Source organism: Schistocerca piceifrons, chromosome 2, assembly GCF_021461385.2.
Source record: "Schistocerca piceifrons isolate TAMUIC-IGC-003096 chromosome 2, iqSchPice1.1, whole genome shotgun sequence".
In the NCBI taxonomy this organism is placed as follows: domain Eukaryota; kingdom Metazoa; phylum Arthropoda; class Insecta; order Orthoptera; family Acrididae; genus Schistocerca; species Schistocerca piceifrons.
In genome coordinates this window covers 342,881,700-342,901,145 of record NC_060139.1, presented here as the reverse complement: position 1 = coordinate 342,901,145, position 19,446 = coordinate 342,881,700, and the positions used below count along the sequence as shown (strand labels likewise).

At 38.5% G+C, this 19,446-nt stretch overlaps 1 protein-coding gene across 3 annotated transcripts in view; it reads left to right on the top strand.

Moving 5' to 3' along the window:
• LOC124776497 (cryptochrome-1) overlaps positions 1 to 19,446 on the top strand; it is a 73,649-nt gene that overhangs the window by 36,176 nt on the left and 18,027 nt on the right. For all 3 annotated transcript variants that reach the window (XR_007015629.1, XR_007015630.1, XM_047251515.1), the window contains exons 4-9: positions 1,099 to 1,369; positions 2,195 to 2,323; positions 2,401 to 2,580; positions 2,702 to 2,842; positions 3,035 to 3,186; positions 6,395 to 6,582. Coding sequence is in view for 1 of the 3 variants with exons in the window: in XM_047251515.1 (XP_047107471.1) it covers positions 1,099 to 1,369; positions 2,195 to 2,323; positions 2,401 to 2,580; positions 2,702 to 2,842; positions 3,035 to 3,186; positions 6,395 to 6,582 (1,061 nt within the window). In the remaining 2 variants the exon portion in view is untranslated. The remainder of the gene's footprint in view (positions 1 to 1,098; positions 1,370 to 2,194; positions 2,324 to 2,400; positions 2,581 to 2,701; positions 2,843 to 3,034; positions 3,187 to 6,394; positions 6,583 to 19,446) is intronic.

Sequence of the window (19,446 nt, the reverse complement as noted above, 5' to 3'; positions counted from 1 at the left end):
CAAATAGCCCTGTATACAAAGCTGCCATTTGTGGTTTAATTCCCATTCTTTGTGGATTTTTGGTGTTTCTTAGGAGTACCTGTTGACCTGCATGGAACTGAACAGTGTGTCCTGATTTCTTATCATATGATCTCTTTCTTTGCTTTGCCTTTTTCTCAAGATTGACCAACACCTGGCGTATTTTATCCTCAAGTGGAATTTCTTTTCTAGGAATTTTAGGCAGTAGTATTTCCCAGTCATCTACCAATCTTCTTTCCAAACATTAATTCAATTGATGTAAAGCCAGTAGAGGTATGGGGAAGATTGTTGATGATTTGTTGGAATGGCTTAACATATTTGATCCATTTTGTATGTTTTTGAGAGGTATAGGTGCGAGTGAAGCTATTGAATTCTTTAAATATTTCTCTATCGGGCTTCCCTGTAGGTGGACACTAGTATGTGTTTTGTTTTGTTAGTGTTAATGACTCCTTTCTGTTGTTACCTACAAAATATGATGCATTATCAGTTAATAATATTTCTAGCTCACCTACCCACAAGATATAGTCTTCTGTGATTCTTCTAATGATGGTCCTTGCAGTCTTCAACTGCACAGCATGCAGTTTGATGTATTTTGAAAAAAAAAAAAACATAATACAAAGCAACAATATATTTTACACCCCATTTCTCTTGTGGACAGGGTCCAGCTGTATCCAAAGATACTATTTCTAATTGTCTTTTTGGCAATAGTGGGTGCAGCTCAGTTAATTTTTTTTATTATTACAGGAATGTCTGCAGTACCACTCCCTTCAATTTAAATGTTCTGAATAACTAGATTTCAGAATCTTTATTTTGCCGAGGAAAATCCACCCATAATCCAATTGTTCAGCAATGTTCGCTCTGGTTTTCAGGAAAAAAATCCAGAAGCAATGTTTTTAATGACAATATTTTGGATTTAGATAGATAATTAAGTCACAACAAATGCTAGGTAACAATGAGTAAAGAAAATATATATTTGATTTATGTCTTAGTCATTACTAGAGAGAAATGACCATCCTTTTATTTCTTCTGTTCCAGTTTTGTTGTTGTAAATATCCATGTTTTTTTATTCCTTTTTTGCAGTATTGTACAGAAAAATATGGGGAAACCTCCTCTAACATATCAGAAATTGCTGTCATTGGTAGACATCATTGGGCCACCTGAGAAACCTGTGAAATCACCATCTAAATTGTCTGAGAGAATAACTTTAAATTCTGTGAAGATTGATGATCATAATCATTGTGTGCCAACCCTTATTGAGCTTGGAGTGAATGAGAAACTATTAAAACCAACAATTTTTCCTGGTGGAGAATCTGCTGCTCTTGATCGACTCAATTTAAAGATGAAAAATAAGGTATGCTACTTTATTATGTTAACTTGAATGTATCTTAAGTACATTTTCAAGAACATTTCATCAAGTCAACAATAATTATGTGAAATAGTAGTTTGACTATTACAAACAGAGTCCACCAGAATAACATTTTAGCTAATACTATAATACAGTGTAGCCAGTAGCTTACTATATCACTCACAGTGCACAACCCTCGCTGTTACCCCTGGCAGCGACCTCTGAGGGAGAAGACACAGGTGGTGCTTACTCTTTAGTGCATTTGTGTAAAATGCTGAGACAGGATGAGGCTTGATGGGAGATGTGGAGATATCTGAGTTGCCATGGGACTGAATGGTCCACTGGGGGCGGAGAAGCAGGTGGCTGCTGAAAGGGATGGTGGTGATGAAGTTGGTTTAAGTGGTACAGCAGAAGTCCACAGTCAGAGCCCACAATACACAAACTCAAACAGTGGCAGGTGGAGATCATTGTGCGGATCCAGGTTAGATGTGGCACAAACTGACGGGCACAATTAAGAACATAGCGTAGTTTAGACAATACCATCAGCACTGGTCTAGAGTATGTTTCAAGCAATTATTACATTAGGAGACTCTCAAACAGCACAAGTTTTTTGTTATAAAATCATCTAATATTCATGTGTCATGTCTGGCATTATTCCTGAATTTGACCATAACTGTAAGCTGTATTGCTGCTTTATGTTGTAGAGATGGCTCCTTGAACCAAAATCCGTTTTGACAGAGATCCTATAAATTAACTGACTTGAAATGTTACAGCAAGCAAAACCTCTGTTTTTTAAATATATAAACTATAGTTTCATTTTTCATTATTTAGGAGTGGGTACGCAAGTTTGAAAAGCCAAACACCTCTCCCAATAGCTTGGAACCCAGCACAACCGTTCTTAGCCCATATTTGAAATTTGGTTGCCTTTCTGCACGGACATTTTATTACAAGTTAAAAGAGGTAAGAGAAATTGCTCATAGAATCATTTTTATAAAAATACATGTAAATAATTATGTGAATACTAGCACTGTTACTAGGTTATTGGTACATGTCCACACACGAAACCTCCTGTGTCACTGTTGGGACAACTTTTATGGCGAGAATTTTACTATGTTGTGGCTGCAGAGACTCCAAATTTTGACAAAATGGTTGGAAATCCTATATGTTGTCAAGTACCATGGAATAAAAATGAAGAACATCTTGCAGCATGGGCAGAGGTTTGCACCTGTAATTGGAATAATAATTTATGAATACCAGTTTTAAATGCTGCATATTGTAAAGCATTAATTATTTCATTCTTAAATTACTTGTCATTAAAAATATTATTATATTCACTAGGGTAGAACAGGATACCCGTTCATTGATGCAATAATGATTCAGTTACGCACTGAAGGGTGGATTCATCACCTAAGTCGTCATGCTGTAGCATGTTTCCTAACACGCGGAGACCTTTGGATTTCATGGGAAGATGGACAGAAGGTATGTTTTACATGTTTATTTTTTTATTTTTTTTACATGGTTAAAATTTCTTAATGCAAAGCATTTATGATGTGTTCTTAAATGAATTGTCATAAAATTATTATTATTATATTACTAGGTTAGAACAGGGTGTCCAGTTATTGTGGTTATGTTTCAATGTTTTCATTAACATTGTCTCGTATATGTTTTAAGGTGTTTGAAGAATTACTTTTGGATGCTGACTGGGCACTAAATGCTGGTAACTGGATGTGGTTATCAGCTTCTGCATTTTTTCATCAGTTCTTCAGGGTTTATAGCCCTGTCGCATTTGGCAAGAAAACTGACAAACTTGGAGAATACATAAAGTAACTTTTATTTTAATTTATTGAATTGCATCATAATAAATGTAAAGCAAAGTTACAATGAAATGATTTGAGAGATTACTGTGAGGGCTGGGGAAAGTTTTGCTTAACACCTGTGAAGGTACTGTAGCAATTTGGGCAGTGCCAACAGAAACATGAAAACTATAAATTAATTTTTTTATTGTTTAAATCTCAGTGGATGTCTGAAGCATTTCATATGTCAGATGAAGGGTTAGATACAAGTGGCAAAAATTTAAAATCATATTAGTGCATCTAGTTAATATCTGTAAATAATACTGTTCCTGATCAGGTCAGACAAACATAGAAATGAAAAGAGTTGAATATCCGGTTTTCAGAATTAAAAACAAATCTCTTTAACCTGGATACAGAGCTGGGAAAAATAAAGGGAAGAATATATGCAGAGGAGTGAAGGAAAGCAAAAGTAACTTCAAACATTGAGATACAAGAGTGACTTGTTTTACTTCAGAGCAGACACAGTGGTCATGTGTGTGTGAGTTGCATTTTTGTGTGTGCGTGTGTGTGTATTGCCTAATTTGGAAGGAAGTCTTTTGGCCAAAAGCTTATTTGTTTGACAGTCTTTTTTGTTGTGCCAACCTGTAATTCAGCACTTCCGCTATATGGTGAGTAGGAATCCATCCTTCTCATAATACTCTCACTATTCCAGCCTGGATTTCCATAGTTAAGTATTGTAACATTTACTCTTTGCTTTAATTTTGAGCATAAATTTTGCAGTAAACTTCAAAATTCCTGACCAAAATTACAAAATACATAATTGAGGAATGTAATTGATAAAAAAATATTGATACTGCTAGTGAATTAAAATAAATATCAGTTCAGCTTTCCAATAATATTATCCAAACACTGAATTGATATATGAATAATGTTGATTCAGAAAAATGTATAGACTTTTTGGATGTGTTAAAAAATGTCGTGTATGGTTGTTTCCTAATATTTATTGGTACAAAATTAAGAATCTGTTTGTTTTATAAAGATAACCCTCCTCATTATTCAAAGCAGATGCTGTGAGATTCTTGCTCAGTTTCATAAGTTTGCATTCTTTATTGGCACATCAGATAGCAGAGGGATAATGAAGTGAGGTAGGGGTAGACTGCTAAGAAAATAGGGGAATTCGTAACAAAAAAGGAGTGTAAACAAATTAAAGTAACCTTAAAAAGGCAGAATGGGATGTGTAACAAGATATCTGGAGAAGTGTGAGGAGATTAAGCATGAGAAGAGGCAATTGAATATGCTAATGACAGAACTGGTGTTGGAAGGAACATCGGATATATTAACCACTTTTATCTTTCATCTATTTTCATAGTTGGCAAATCAATGTGAAGTGCATGGTAGACAATACTTCTCATTGTATTGTGTATTAGGGTTTCTCCCCATTCCATTTCCTTTCAAGAGTGGGAAGAATCATTGCTTAAAGTAATAAGGAACTGAGAACAGTAGGGCCATATGAATGCACAATGGAAATGGAAATGCCGTGTGGCTAGGGCCTCCCGTCAGGTAGACCATTCGCCTGGTGCAAGTCTTTCAAGTTGACGCCACTTCGTTGACTTGTGTGTTGATGGGGATGAAATGATGATGATAAGGACAACACAACACCCAGTCCCTGAGTGGAGAAAATCTCCGACCCAGCTGGGAATCGAACCCGGGCCATTTGGTATGACATTCCGTTGCATTGACCACTCAGCTACCAGGGGCAGACAATGCACAATGACATTACATAAGTTACGATGGCAACATAATACACATTTGGGAGAAGCAGGAATGATTTTAGGATACTGTTCATCATTTCACAACATTAAAAAAAGGCATCTAAAGCTTGGAAGAGGATGGGGCTTATTTTACTCTATCCTGACATGGTATTCATTACAAAGTAAATTCTTTCTCATGACGGGTTAATAGGTTTGTGACTAGTATTAGGAAAATAGAAAGAAATGTCATGTGCAATTAGTTTGTAGGCCAGGATGTGCAAAAGTTAGGGTTTTTGCATTAGCAGTGAAAATGAGCACAGGGTTGAATGTGATGTTTGAAAAAGTGGTAGAAGCAACAGAGGGAAAATGTATTTTTTGTGTGGGGATTCATATATTGTTCCCATTTGGTAATTTATCTTGCTTTGGTTGTAGTTTCATACTGAACATAATTTTTCTATCAGAAAAAAACCAAAAGTCTCTCAAACAAAATATGTAAGCAGCTTGTCTTCTCTGCTACCCCTTACATGTTTATGCATATATATTTTATAATATCTAGTTTTTAATAATGATGCATTATGAATCTAGAAGTTTAATCTTAGCCATTTCGTCTTGGCACTGTCCAATTTGCCATTGTTCATGCAGCTTGTAAATACCTGATTTGTATTACTTGAGTATGACACACTGCTTTTTGTATAATTTTCCTTATGTAAGAGGAAACAGTGTGAAATATAAATTGTTACAACAGAAAAAAACTGTCACAGTAGTGAATATTGAAACTAGTTTATTAAAACTGTAGTTATGTGCTCTTTAACCAACAAATGATAATACTGAATGTTGAAAAATACGTGAATGTTTGATTCGAAACTACAGACCATGTAAGGTTTTAAATATTAAATAATGTAGGAAAAGACAGATTACTACTTAATGTGAAGTAGACACATCAAGTTGCAGACAAGCATAATTAAAAGACATTCATATAAACCTTTCGGGCACACCTCACGCGCACACCCAACTCCAGCATCTCAGGCCAAAACGCTGGAGTTGGCATTCATGTGTGCGTGAGGTGTGCTCGCTGTGTGTGTGTGAATGGTGTGTGTGTGTGTGTGTGTCTCTCTATTACTGACGAAAACTGTGGCCAAAAGCTTTATGCGAGTGTCTTTTAATTGTGCCTGTTTGCAACTTGACATGTCTTCTTTACAGTAAGTTGCAATCTGTCTTTGCCTATATTGTTGATATTCCTACCTAGATTTACATTGTTTTTTAAATATTAAATAAAATATTTATGGTCACCATTTAGGCATTTTAGACTTCTGTGCCATATTTTTATATGTATTTTTCTTACGGTACCTGACAGTTACTGAGGTAAAGTTTTGTTGGCTTGACATCCTACAAAGTGTATAATTTATCAGTAATTTATGCAAATTAAGTGCTGTATTACTGGAGTCTGTCACTGAATACGAATTTTTAAGTAAATCTTTATCTTGCAGGAAATATGTCCCAGTTTTGCGTAAATACCCTCCAGAATATATATATGAACCATGGAAAGCACCACTCTCTGTGCAGAAACAAGCTGGTTGTGTTGTTGGAGAAGATTATCCGAAAAGAATTGTGATACATGAAGATGTTTACAAAATTAACATAAGCAAAATGTCTGAGGCATACAAAAGGTGGAAAGGTGGGTGAACTTAGTGTAGTGAATACATTTTTATCACCATCATCCTTGTCATTATTATCATTAAGAGTGCTTGCAAAAGAGATAAGAATGTCATTACCTGTTAAGAAAATTACTATGAGAGAGAAGACTTGCTCAGCTGTTATTATGTGGAAACTTATAAACCACTCCTATAGTTTACCAGAATATTTAGGTTTGGGGAGGAAAGTTCTTGTTAACACTTATGTTCATATTAAACAGATGTTAATGTTTCAGTTAGTACTAGCCAAATACAGTTTTTCATACAGTCACCCAAACTAGTCTGCAGTGGTTAGTTCTGTCTGTTAATATTGAACTTGATGCTTTCTGCATCCCTGAAAGGCCTCCTTCTTGATGTAATTTAAAGAACATGATGTTGAATGAGTAAACATTGATCATGGGATACAAGGAAATATTTTTGAATTTTTTTTTCTTATGGACCAAATACTTTAGCACTCCAATAACTGTTTCATATAAAAACATTTAAAAATATGTCAACCATTATTTGAAACTCCTTGTTATCTTTCATTGCCTTTGTGTGACAGATCTCAAAAATCTGTTCAGTTTTCATGGCAAGAATTTAACTCTTTGGGTAGGAAATGTAAATGTAAATGACCCACTTGGTAAAATAAAGCCTTCATCAGTAGTGGTAGAGTGTTGTGTATATTATCAATTCCATTATCACTGTTTTGTTTGTTTCTATGTATTTTGTTAGCACTGCTTTACATAGTAAGAAACACCTTAAAGCATACATATGGAATTCCAGACTTGTTTTTCATTTAAAGTGATAAATTTAAGTTCTTACTGAATCTGTACTAATAGTCCTTGAAAAGCAAGCACTGATTAGATCTGTGTTAGATACTGAAGAATCTATACCTTAATATGATCACTTCCACTAGAAATCATGAGGATAGTGGAAAATTAGAATACTATAATAAATCAATCAAGAAAAGACCACATCACCAATACTGTTCTCATCAGTCCTAGATGAAGTTTTCAGATTTGTAAACTGGGAAAATAAAGGAGGATATGTTGATGGAACATACTGAACCCATTTTGTTGATAACAATGAACTGTAACCTCTAGTGCACATAAACTTTACAATTAATGAAAGAATTTACTGTGTTAAGGTTTAAAGTAAGCCTGAAAATCATTTATAATAAGAGTGAAAGAATGTATAATTTACATCTAAATGTACATAGATACTCCGCAAGCCACGATAAGGCGTGTTGCTGAGGGTACCCTGTACCACTATAAGTCATTTCCTTTCCTGTTCCACTAGCAATTAGAGTGAGGGAAAAATGACTGTCTGTATGTCTCCGTATGAGCCCTAATTTCTCGAGCCTTGTCTTCATGGTCCTTACCCACAATGTATGGTGGCGGCAGTCAGCTTCAAATTTGTCTCCATAAAATTCCTCGAAAAGAACATTGCCTTCCCTCCAGGGATTCCTATTTGAGTTCCCGAAGCATCTCCATAACACTTATGTGTTGTTTGAACCTACCAGTAACAAATCTAGTAGCCCACCTCTGAGTTGTTTCGATGTACTCCCTTAATCCGACCTTGTACGGATCTCAAATACTGAAGCAGTATTTGAGAATAGATCTCACTAGTCTCCTGTATGCAGGCTCCTTTACAGATGAACCATACTCTACTAAAATTCTCCCAATAAACTGCAGTCGACCAATCGCCTTCCCTACCACAGTCCTCACATGCTCGTTCCATTTCATGCCGCTTTGCAATGTAACACCCAGATATTTAAACGATGTGACTGTGTCAAGCTGGCACTGTTAATGCTGTATCTAAACATTATGGCTTTGTTTTTCTTATTCATCTGTATTAACTTACTTTTTTTTCTCATTTAGAGCTAGCTGCCATTCATAATCAACTAGAAATTTTGTCTAAGTCATCTTGTATCTTGCTACAGTCACTCAACTTCGACACATTACCATATGCCACAGCATCATTAGCAAACAGCCACAGATTGCTGCCCACATATCTGCCAAATCATTTATTTATATAGAGAACAACAGCAGTCTTTTCACACTTCCCTGGGGCACTCCTGGCGATACCCTTGCCTCTGGCGAACACTTGCCATTGAGGACAGCATACTAGGTCCCATAACTTAAAAAGTCTGTGAGCCACTCACGTATCTGTGAACCTATTCCATAGGCTCTTATCTTCATTAACAGTCTGCAATGGAGCACCGTGATCATACTTCGTTGGGCACTCCAGATGATATTTTGCCTCTGATGAACACTCGCCACCAAGGACAACATACTGGGCTCAATAACTTAAAAAGTCTTTGAGCCACTCACATATCTGTGGACCTGTTCATTATGCTGGTATCATCATTAACAGTCTGCAGTGGGGCACTGTGTCAAATGCTGTCTGGAAATCTAGAAATATGGAATTTGCCTGATGCCCTTTATCCATAGTTTGCAGTATATCATGTGAGAAAAGGGCAAGCTGAGTTTCACACGAATGATGCTTTCTGCAATCATACCGATTCGTGGACATAAGATTCTCGGTCTCAAGAAAAATTAATATATTCAAACTGTGGATATATTCAAGGATTCTGCAGCAAACCAAAGTTAAGGATATTGGTCTGCAATTTTGCAGGTTCGTTCTTTTACCCTTCTTATATAAAGAGTCACTGCACTTTTTTCAAGTCGCTTGGGTGAGAGATTCATGCTAAATGCAAGTTAGGCAAAGGTGCCAATGCCGCACAGTATTTCTTGTGAAACCGAATTGGCATTCCATCTGGACGTGGTTATTTTTTTGCTTTCAAATTTTTCAGTTGTTTCTCTACACCAGGGATGCTCATTACTATGTCATCCATATGGGAGCCAGTATGGTCAAATGACGGTATGTGTGTACGATTCTCCTGCATGAATGATTTCTTGAATGCAAAATTAATAAACACGTTGAAAAGAAAACTGTAGAAATTAACAATTTATATACAAGCAGATGAAAACAATTGGATGGACGGGAAAATAAATAAGGGGAAAAGAAATGGACATGAGTGCTTTTGTGAAATCAACTACAGTTTTCAAATAGAAAGTTTAAAAGCCAGCATGTATTAACAGTTTTGATTTATGTCAGTTGACTCACTTTTGTGAGAATCAGAGTTCAAATTATCACCCACCTACTATGTTATAGATATTGCATGGTTCCCTAAATTATTTGAGAGGAATATTGGTCTTGTTTCAGCAAGAGCATGGGCAATTATTTCACCTGTCCTTTGGGTTACTCTCTGCTTCTTATTATCTTGGTAATAGCCTAGTAAAATGTCAAACTTAACCCTCTTCCTTTCATTCCTCTTTGTAAAGGCTGGAAAACCTCTCATAACCACGTCTCATAATATGTCAGATAAAAAGGAGTGTCAACAACATTATTGAGGAGACGTGGAGTCGCAGACAGGCACAATGAAAAGACTGCTATAAATTTAAGTTTTTGATCGAAAAGCCTTCTTCTGAAGTATAAAACACGCACAAATTCACACAAGCAGAATTAATGCACACATGACCACTGTCTCTGGGCACTTGACTGAAGTTCAGCTGCTTCTGGTGTGAGTGGTGGGGATAAAGAGGAAGTGTGGGTCAGGGAGGGATATCAAAGTAGATGTGGGGGAAGGTGTAGTGCTGCTTGTGGGAGAGTGTGGGGACTTGGCAAGGATAGGGTTGGGCTGTAGTCAGTTGATTTGGGGGGTATGAAGGAATTTCTTTCATTTTGTCAGTTTCTTTATTCAACTTGTAAATTTTTCAGGCCCTATGCATTCCTCTGAAGTAACACAAAATATTGTTTCAAAATTTTGATAAGTCCTCAGGAACTCTTCACTCTATGTTCCCTTCTAATATACATAAACAGGCAAAGTTCCTTCTGCTTGCCTTTGTTGAATGATCTGTACTTTTCTTTTGTCATATGTGCCTGTTTTCCTGTACCAGCTTTCATGTAAATGTATAAATCTTCTAACTTCCGTCTTGTAAATGTCTTGCTCTCCTGGCAGCACAGCAATCAGAATTTTGTTTTCCTCATCTTTAATGGGAGAAATACCAATAATCTTAGTGAGGTATAGTAAAGTTGTATAGCATTGTTGACTATGATACCTTGATGGGCAGCACCAAGGGGGCCACCAAGCTTTAATGTCCCCATCTGACAGGTAGTGAGGTAGCACATTCAGTGTACATTTGTTAGGTCACTCTGATAGTTGTAATATGTAATCAAAAGTCTCCCCAAAGAAAATTGACTGCTCCCAACATATTTTTCAAACCACATTGGCAGTGTTGTACAAGAATGCTCTGGAGTCAGATGCAGCTGTTTTCAATACCTTTGAACTATTCATAGGGATGGTGTCCTTTGCATTCCAAAGAGAAATAAATCACAAGGAAACAAATATGAGTTACTAATTGGCTGCAGAAGTGCCTGGATTTAAGAATTTTCAATATATGCTCATAGTTCGTTCATCCTGATTGCAGACACAGTGTTGTGATGATATAAGATACCTGGTGAGATAATCTTTGTCTACGACTACTAAATTTTCTTAAAAAAAACATAGAAAAGAATGTTTCAGCACGTCAGTCATTGACCGTTGTTGTACCTTTCCAAATCTAACTGTGGCAGTGTGTGTGCATGAACAGATGGAAGTGCACACACTATTCCAATTCACATTTCTTATTCTCTTTACTTTTGATGGACTAGTAATAATGAGTACAATTAAGGCACCTGATTGTAAGTCTTTTTTTTTTTTTTTTTTTTTTTTTTTCTTTCCCCTGGTGAGTAGATGGAACAAGACACGTACTGATTTCACAACTTCATTAAACATGAATGATCATACAGTATAATACATGTGCTTTTGCACAGACAGTCCAAAATGAAAAAGCAAAGACCAAGAATAAAACAAAAGACATTACATAAATATAATGTTCATAGAGCTCAATTTTGCCTGCTCATATTGGCCTCTACAGGTCTATATCACCTCAGAGCACACACACTCTCCAGTGTGGGACACAGAAAGATACTCTTGTTGGAAAGATAGGCTACAGGGAGGTATGCCATTCAACAATGGTGACGGTGGTGAGGCACTGTATTTCTCATAGGAGGAAAAGTAGCTGGCATGAAGGCTCATGTTGGTTGAAATAGAGGTAGATGTAGAATCTTCCAGTAATTGTGGTAGGTTATCCTCATCTTCCTGTTCCCACAGCATCAAAACTGGCTTGAGGTGTTGGACAGAGACAGTTGCTCATTTGCTATTAAGCAAGATAGGGAATGTTTGGTCTCCACACTGTAGCATCTCGTGAGGGCATAGCTGCTCGTGTGGTATCATTGCAGAGCATTGCATCGCTACCTTTACTCCACCATGCTGGTGGCCTTGTTACATAAGGTGGCCATGTGGTCCCTGCACCAGCAGTATGCAGCCAACGACACTGTATTCACTATGGCCCAGGGCAATGCCTGGCTGCGTCATGGAAGTCGATGGCCACCACAATGAGACACCCGTCTTGTGACGGTGGATGATGACTGGTGTGCATGGAGTGTGACCATCTGCCTGCTCTGCCGTGGCCTCGAACTGGTGACTTCTGCTGATGTGTTCATGTGACAGCCTAATATGACACTACCCCATCATTCTGGCAGGGCTGCAAGACTAGAATAATTGTATTATAAAAATGTCCAGCACATATGGTTAACAGTGGTGCATTTATGGTGCATATGTGCCTCTATCAGTGATGTATTCTAAAACACATTGCCACAGTCATTGTTGGTATCTGCCTTGACCCTTTCTGCATTAGACTGCACCACATTGCTCATGCATGCAGTATTATGCCAAGATATGATCGGTATGGTACATTACACATACCTTCCCCTCTATGTACAAGACCCTGTCCCTTGGCTCAAACTTAAAACCAGTTTCATATTAAACTACATGATCTTGGAGATTGGCAGCTTGCCCACATAGGTTAGGCAATGCATCCAGTTGTACTTACTATGCTGCTTTCCATATGAATCTATTTATCACAACTGTTTTGCACTTCTAGCAATTTGATCTTCACGGCTTGTCAGACTGCTTCCTTTCCTCTTCACCGTTTACATTTTTTCTTCATTCACACGTAGGGTTTTATTATCATTGTCTCTTCTGCTCTAGGATACAGTTTATTGGAAACTGGACTAGTGGTAGTTTATGCTAACAGTTGGTTCTCCTCCTCAAAAGAATAGAAGCTGCACACAGCAGAATTAAAGCCACTGTGGCATTGAGGCACTCCATATCGCCATCACATGTTGTCCTTCTCTGAACTGCTCAGCTGAAATGTGCCCTTCATTGCTGGCAATGACTTGAACTGGGGAATGTATTAGGTTGAGTTCTTATGTTTGATTTGTTGTTGTGGTGGTGGTGGCGTTCAGTTCAGATGCTGGTTTGATGCAGCTCTCCATGCTACTGTATCCTGTGCAAGCTGCTTCATCTCCCAGTATCTACTGCAGCCTACATACATCCTTCTGAATCTGATTAGTGTATTCATCTTTTGGCCTCCCTCTACGATTTTTACCCTCCATGCTGCCTTCCAGTACTAAGTTGGTGATCCCTTGATGTCTCAGAACATGTCATACCAACTGATCCCTTCTTCTAGTCAAGTTGTGCCACAAATTCCTCTTCTCCCCAGTTCTATTCAGTACCTCCTTATTAGTTACATGATCTACCCATCTAACCTTCAGCATTTTTCTGTAGCACCACATTTCGAAAGCTTCTATTCTCTTCTTGTCCAAACTATTGTCTATGTTTCATTTCCATACATGGCTACACTCCACACAAGTACTTTCAGAAAAGACTTCCTAACACTTAAATCTATACACGAAGTTAACAAATTTCTCTTCTTCGGAAACGCTTTCCTCGCCATTGCCAGTCTGCATTTCATATCCTCTGTACTTTGACCATCATCAGCTATTTTGTTCCCCAAATACCAAAACTCATCTACTTCTTTAAGTGTCTCATTTCCTAATCTAATTCCCTCAGCATCACTTGATTTAATTTGACTACATTCCATTATCCTCATTTTGCTTTTGTTGATGTTCATCTTATATCCTTCTTTGAGACATTGTCTATTCCATTCAGCTGCTCTTTTAAGTCCTTTGCTGTATCTGACAAAATTACAGTGTCACTGGCAAACCTCAAAGTTCTTATTTCTTCTCCCTGGACTTTAATTCCTATTCCAAATTTTTCTTTTGTTTCCTTTACTGCTAGCTCTATATATAGATTGAATAACATCGGGGATATACTACAACCCTGTCTCACTCCCTTTACAACCACTGCTTCCCTTTCATGCCCCTAAACTCCTGTTACTGCTATCTGGTTTCTGTATGAATTGTAAATTCCCTTTCGCTCCCTGTATTTGACCCCTGCCACCTTCAGAATTTGAAAGAGAGTATTCTGGTCAACATTGTCAAAAGCTTTCTTTAAGTCAACAAATGCTGAAAACATAGGTTTACCTTTCCTTGATCTATCTCCTAAGATAAGACGTAGGGTCAGTATTGCCTCACGTGTTTCAACATTTTTATGGAATCCATACTGATCTTTTTCAAGTTCGGCTTCTACCAGTTTTTCCATTCGTCTGTAAAGAATTCTTGTCAATATTGCAGCTGCAACTTATCAAACTGATAGTTTAGTAATTTTCACACCTGTCAACACCTGCTTTCTTTGGGATTGGAATTATTATATTCTTCTTGAAGTCTAAGGGTATTTCACCTGTCTCATACATCTTGCTCACCACATGGTAGAGTTTTGTCGTGGCTGGCTCTCCCAAGTTCTAATGGAAGGTTGTCTATTCCCTGGGCCTTGTTTCAACGTAGGTCTTTCGTGCTCTGTCAAGCTCTTTACACAGTATCATATCTCCCATTTCATCTTCATCTATATCCTCTTCCATCTCCATAATATTGCACTCAAGTACATCGACCTCTGTATACTTCTCCCACCTTTCTGCCTTCCCCTCTTTGCTTAGAACTGGTTTTGCATCTGATCTCTTGATATTCATACAAGCAGTTCTCTTTTTTCCAAAGGCCTCTTTAATTTTCCTGTAGGCAGAATCTATCTTACCGCTAGTGATATATGCCTCTACATCCTTACATTTGTCCTCTAGCCATCCCAGCTTAGCCATTTTGCACTTCCTGGTGATCTGATTTTTTAGAGTTTTGTCTTACCATTATTATATAATCTGTCTAAAACCTTCCAGTGTATCCAGGCCTCTTCCATTTGTACAACCTTCTTTCATTACTCTTAAACCAAGTGTTAGCAGTGATTTAAGTTATGCTCTGTGCAAAATTCTACCAGGCGGCTTCCTCTTCCATTCCTTACCCCCATTCCATATTCATCTACTATGTTTCCTTCTCTCCCTTTTCCTACTCTCGAATTCCAGCCACCCATGACTATTAAATTTTCATCTTCCTTCACTACCTGAATAATTTCTTTTATCTCACCATATATTTCTTCAATCTCTTCTTCATCTCCAGAGCTAGTTGGCATATATACTTGTACTACTGTGGTAGGCGCAGGATTCGTGTCTCTCTTGGCTACAATAATGCGTTCACTGTGCTGTTTGTAGTGGCTTACCCATGCCCCTATTTTTTTGATTCATTATTAAACCTACTCCTGCATTACCCCTATCTGATTATGTATTTATAACCCTGTATTCACCTGATCAGAAGTCTTGCTCCTCCTGCCACCGAACTTCACTAATTTCCACTGTATCTAACTATAATCTATCCATTTCCCTTTTTAAATTTTCTAACCTACCTGCCTGATTAAGGGATCTGACATTCCACACACTGATCTGCAGAACACCAGTTTCATTTCTCCTGAGTAGTCCCTGTCCGGAGATCCGAATGGGGGGCTATTTTACCTCCAGAATATTTTACCCAAGAGGATGCCATCACCATTTACCCATACAATAAAGCTGCATGCCCTCGGGAAAAATTACGGCTGTAGTTTCCCCATGCTTTCAGCTGTTCATAGTACCTGCACAGAAAGGGTGTTTTGGTTGATGTTACAAGAGCCAGATCAGTCAATCATCCAGACTATTGCCCCTGCAACTACTGAAAAGGCTGTTGCCCCTCTTCGGGAACCACACGTTTGTCTGGCCTCTGAATAAATATCCCTCCATTGTGGTTACACGTACGGTACAGCTATCTGTGTCACTGAAGCAAGCAAGCTTCACCACCAACAGCAAGGTCCATGGTTCATGGGGTGGATGTTTGATTTAGGAATGTTGTATTCAATGCTGGCAATAATTCCAAAGTTACATCTAGCCAATACAACTGTGGCTGTGAGATGTTCACTTGTGTGATTTCCATAATCGTGGGTGGAATGTGGAAGGTTGGCCATGTTACGTCACGTGTAGTCCCATTGATCAATAACACATTTCATTTAATTGCAATCTGTCTGGCCTCCATGAACTTCTCATGCTTATACCAACTCCCACTGTTACCATGTCATCATAAGTGGGTGTAAATCCAGTGAAAACCTGCTTGTGGAAATGCAGTCTGGGTTCTGCAATATCCCCAGACAGTCTAGCTCCTTCTGTCTGGCTAAGAACAACTGTACTGCACATGTGTTTTGGGTGGCTTGTAGTATCCTGGTTGGACACACCATGACTGCCCCCCTTCGACAATGTTGAAACTCCTCCTCCATCATTACTGCATACCTGCTACTATCTTCCAAAATTAATAATACCGCTTGGATCCTCAACTGCTCAAATTTCCCAAGAACTTCCCATTTCACTGGGTATGTGTGAATGGCATAAAACTTAAATGGTGTGTGTTTCCTTGTTTCTGGGAATCGAATTAGAATGTGCAATTGTGCTTCGTCAGTTTCCACTTCTACTGATGCTATGTGGTAGCAGAAGGATACGTTTTGTCTACTGAGTTCCATAATCAGACTTAACTCAGCCAATTGCTCATGCTGTGCTCCCTGTAACCACAACAGGTACTGTCCAGATGACAAAAGATTAGCACTCAGTTGTCCATGCTATGCATGATATATGGCTTCTTACAAGTTTGACACTACCACTCGTGCATGCCCCCATATGCTACCCACTAATGCTTGTAACAGCCTTGTCACTACAATTCCCTTGTCCCATACTTTTACCCACGCTTGCAACACTCCCAAATTCTGATACATCACATCCTCCAATGCTTTAGCATAATCTATTACTCTACAAGTTAAGTTCCAGAACAACCATGTGTTATTAAGCACTTCACTTATCTGTGTAGCATGCCGTTCTTCTGCTGACCTATTTCGCTCACCAAATTTTTGTAATTGTTTCCACACATTTGTTTAATTCTCTATCACTCTTCTCTGGCATTCCTAACACTGTTTTCAAAATTTTACCCTCAGCATTCAACCATCCTCTCTTCTGCCATATATGTGGCACAACTTCCACTACTTGTGTCATTTGTTCTTGTAGTTGCTTGTAGGATCTATGCAGTTTATCACCTCCTGTGCCACTTTCTTGTGTACCCCTATACTCTTCGCACTTTACCTAAGTCTGTTGAATGCTTCTACCAACCTCCTCAGTTCATTCAGCATTTCCCATGTATTAAAAACCACCTTCAGTGCCCACCGATTGCTGGTAGTTATCACATCCTCTTTCTTCAAGAACAGCACTCCTCCTTCCAGGTGATGATTCTCTACTGCCTGCACCTTGATCCAGGCGATAAAATGAAATAACTCACATTCTTTCCATTCTTGCCCTAGATGTATCACAACCTTAGGACCACCCTTCCCAGAAGGCTGCTGCCATTAGCAAGCCTATTCACATACAACAACTATAAGAGAAAAAATCACTACACTAATATAACTTCCCACCATGAACCATGGACCTTGCCATTGGTGGGGAGGCTTGCATGCCTCAGCAGTACAGATAGCCGTACCGTAGGTGCAACCACAACAGAATGGTATCTGTTGAGAGGCCAGACAAACATGTGGTTCCTAAAAGGGGCTGCAGCCTTTCCAGTAGTTGCAGGGGCAACAGTCTGGATGATTGACTGATCTGGCCTTGTAACACCAACCAAAATGGCCTTGCTGAGCTGGTATTGCAAACAGCTGAAAGCAAGGGGAAACTACAGCCATAATTCTTCCCTATGGCATCCAGCTCTACTGTATGGTTAAATGATGATGGCATCATGCTGGGTAAAATATTCTGGAGGTAAAATAGTCCCCCATTTGGATCTCTGGGCAGGGACTACTCAGGAGGACGTCGTTATCAGGAGAAACAAAACTGGCGTTCTACAGATTGGAGCGTGGAATGTCAGATCCCTTAATCGGACATGTAGGTTAGAAAATTTAAAAAGGGAAATGGATAGATTAATGTTAGATATAGTGGGAGTTAGTGAAGTTCGGTGGCAGGAGGAACAAGACTTCTGGTCAGGTGAATACAAGGTTATAAATACAAAATCAAATAGGGGTAATGCAGGAGTAGGTTTAATAATGAATAAAAAAATAGGAGTGTGGGTAAGCTACTACAAACAGCATAGTGAACGTATTATAGTGGCCAAGACAGACACGAAGCCCATGCCTACTACAGTAGTACAAGTTTATATGCCAACTAGCTCTGCAGATGACAAAGAAATTGACGAAATGTATGATGAAATCAAAGAAATTATTCAGGTAGTGAAGGGAGACGAAAATTTAATAGTCATGGGTGACTGGAATTCGAGAGTAGGAAAAGGGAGAGAAGGAAACATAGTAGGTGAATATGGATTGGGGCTAAGAAATGAAAGAGGAAGCTGTCTGTTAGAATTTTGCACAGAGCATAACTTAATCATAGCTAACACTTGGTTCAAGAGTCATAAAAGAAGGTTGTATACATGGAAGAATCCTGGAGATACTAAAAGGTATCAGATAGATTATATAATGATAAGACAGAGATTTAGGAACCAGGTTTTAAATTGTAAGACATTTCCAGGGGCAGATGTGGACTCTGACCACAATCTATTGGTTATGAACTGTAGATTAAAACTGAAGAAATTGCAAAAAGGTGGGACTTTAAGGAGATGGGACCTGGATAAACTGACTAAACCAGAGGTTGTACAGAGTTTCAGGGACAGCATAAGGGAACAATTGACAGGAATGGGGGAAAGAAATACAGTAGGAGACGAATGGGTAGCTCTGAGGGATGAAGCAGTGAAGGCAGCAGAGAATCAAGTAGGTAAAAAGACGAGGGCTAGTAGAAATCCTTGGGTAACAGAAGAAATATTGAATTTAATTGATGAAAGGAGAAAAAATAAAAATGCAGTAAATGAAGCAGGCAAAAAGGAATACAAACGCCTCAAAAATGAGATCGTCAGGAAGTGCAAAATGGCTAAGCAGGGATGGCTAGAGGACAAACGTAAGGATGTAGAGGCTTATCTCACTAGGGGTAAGACAGATACCGCCTACAGGAAAATTAAAGAGACCTTTGGAGAAAAGAGAGCCACTTGCATGAATATCAAGAGCTCAGATGGAAACCCAGTTCTAAGCAAAGAGGGGAAAGCAGAAAGGTGGAAGGAGTATATAGAGGGTCTATACAAGGGCGATGTACTTGAGGACAATATTATGGAAATGAAAGAAGACGTAGATGAAGATGAAATGGGAGATACGATACTGCGTGAAGAGTTTGATAGAGCACTGAAAGACCTGAGTCGAAAAAAGGCCCCGGGAGTAGACAACATTCCATTAGAACTACTGACGGCCTTGGGAGAGCCAGTCCTGACAAAACTCTACCATCTGGTGAGCAAGATGTATGAGACAGGCGAAATTCCCTCAGACTTCAAGAAGAATGTAGTAATTCCAATCCCAAAGAATGCAGGTGTTGACAGATGTGAAAATT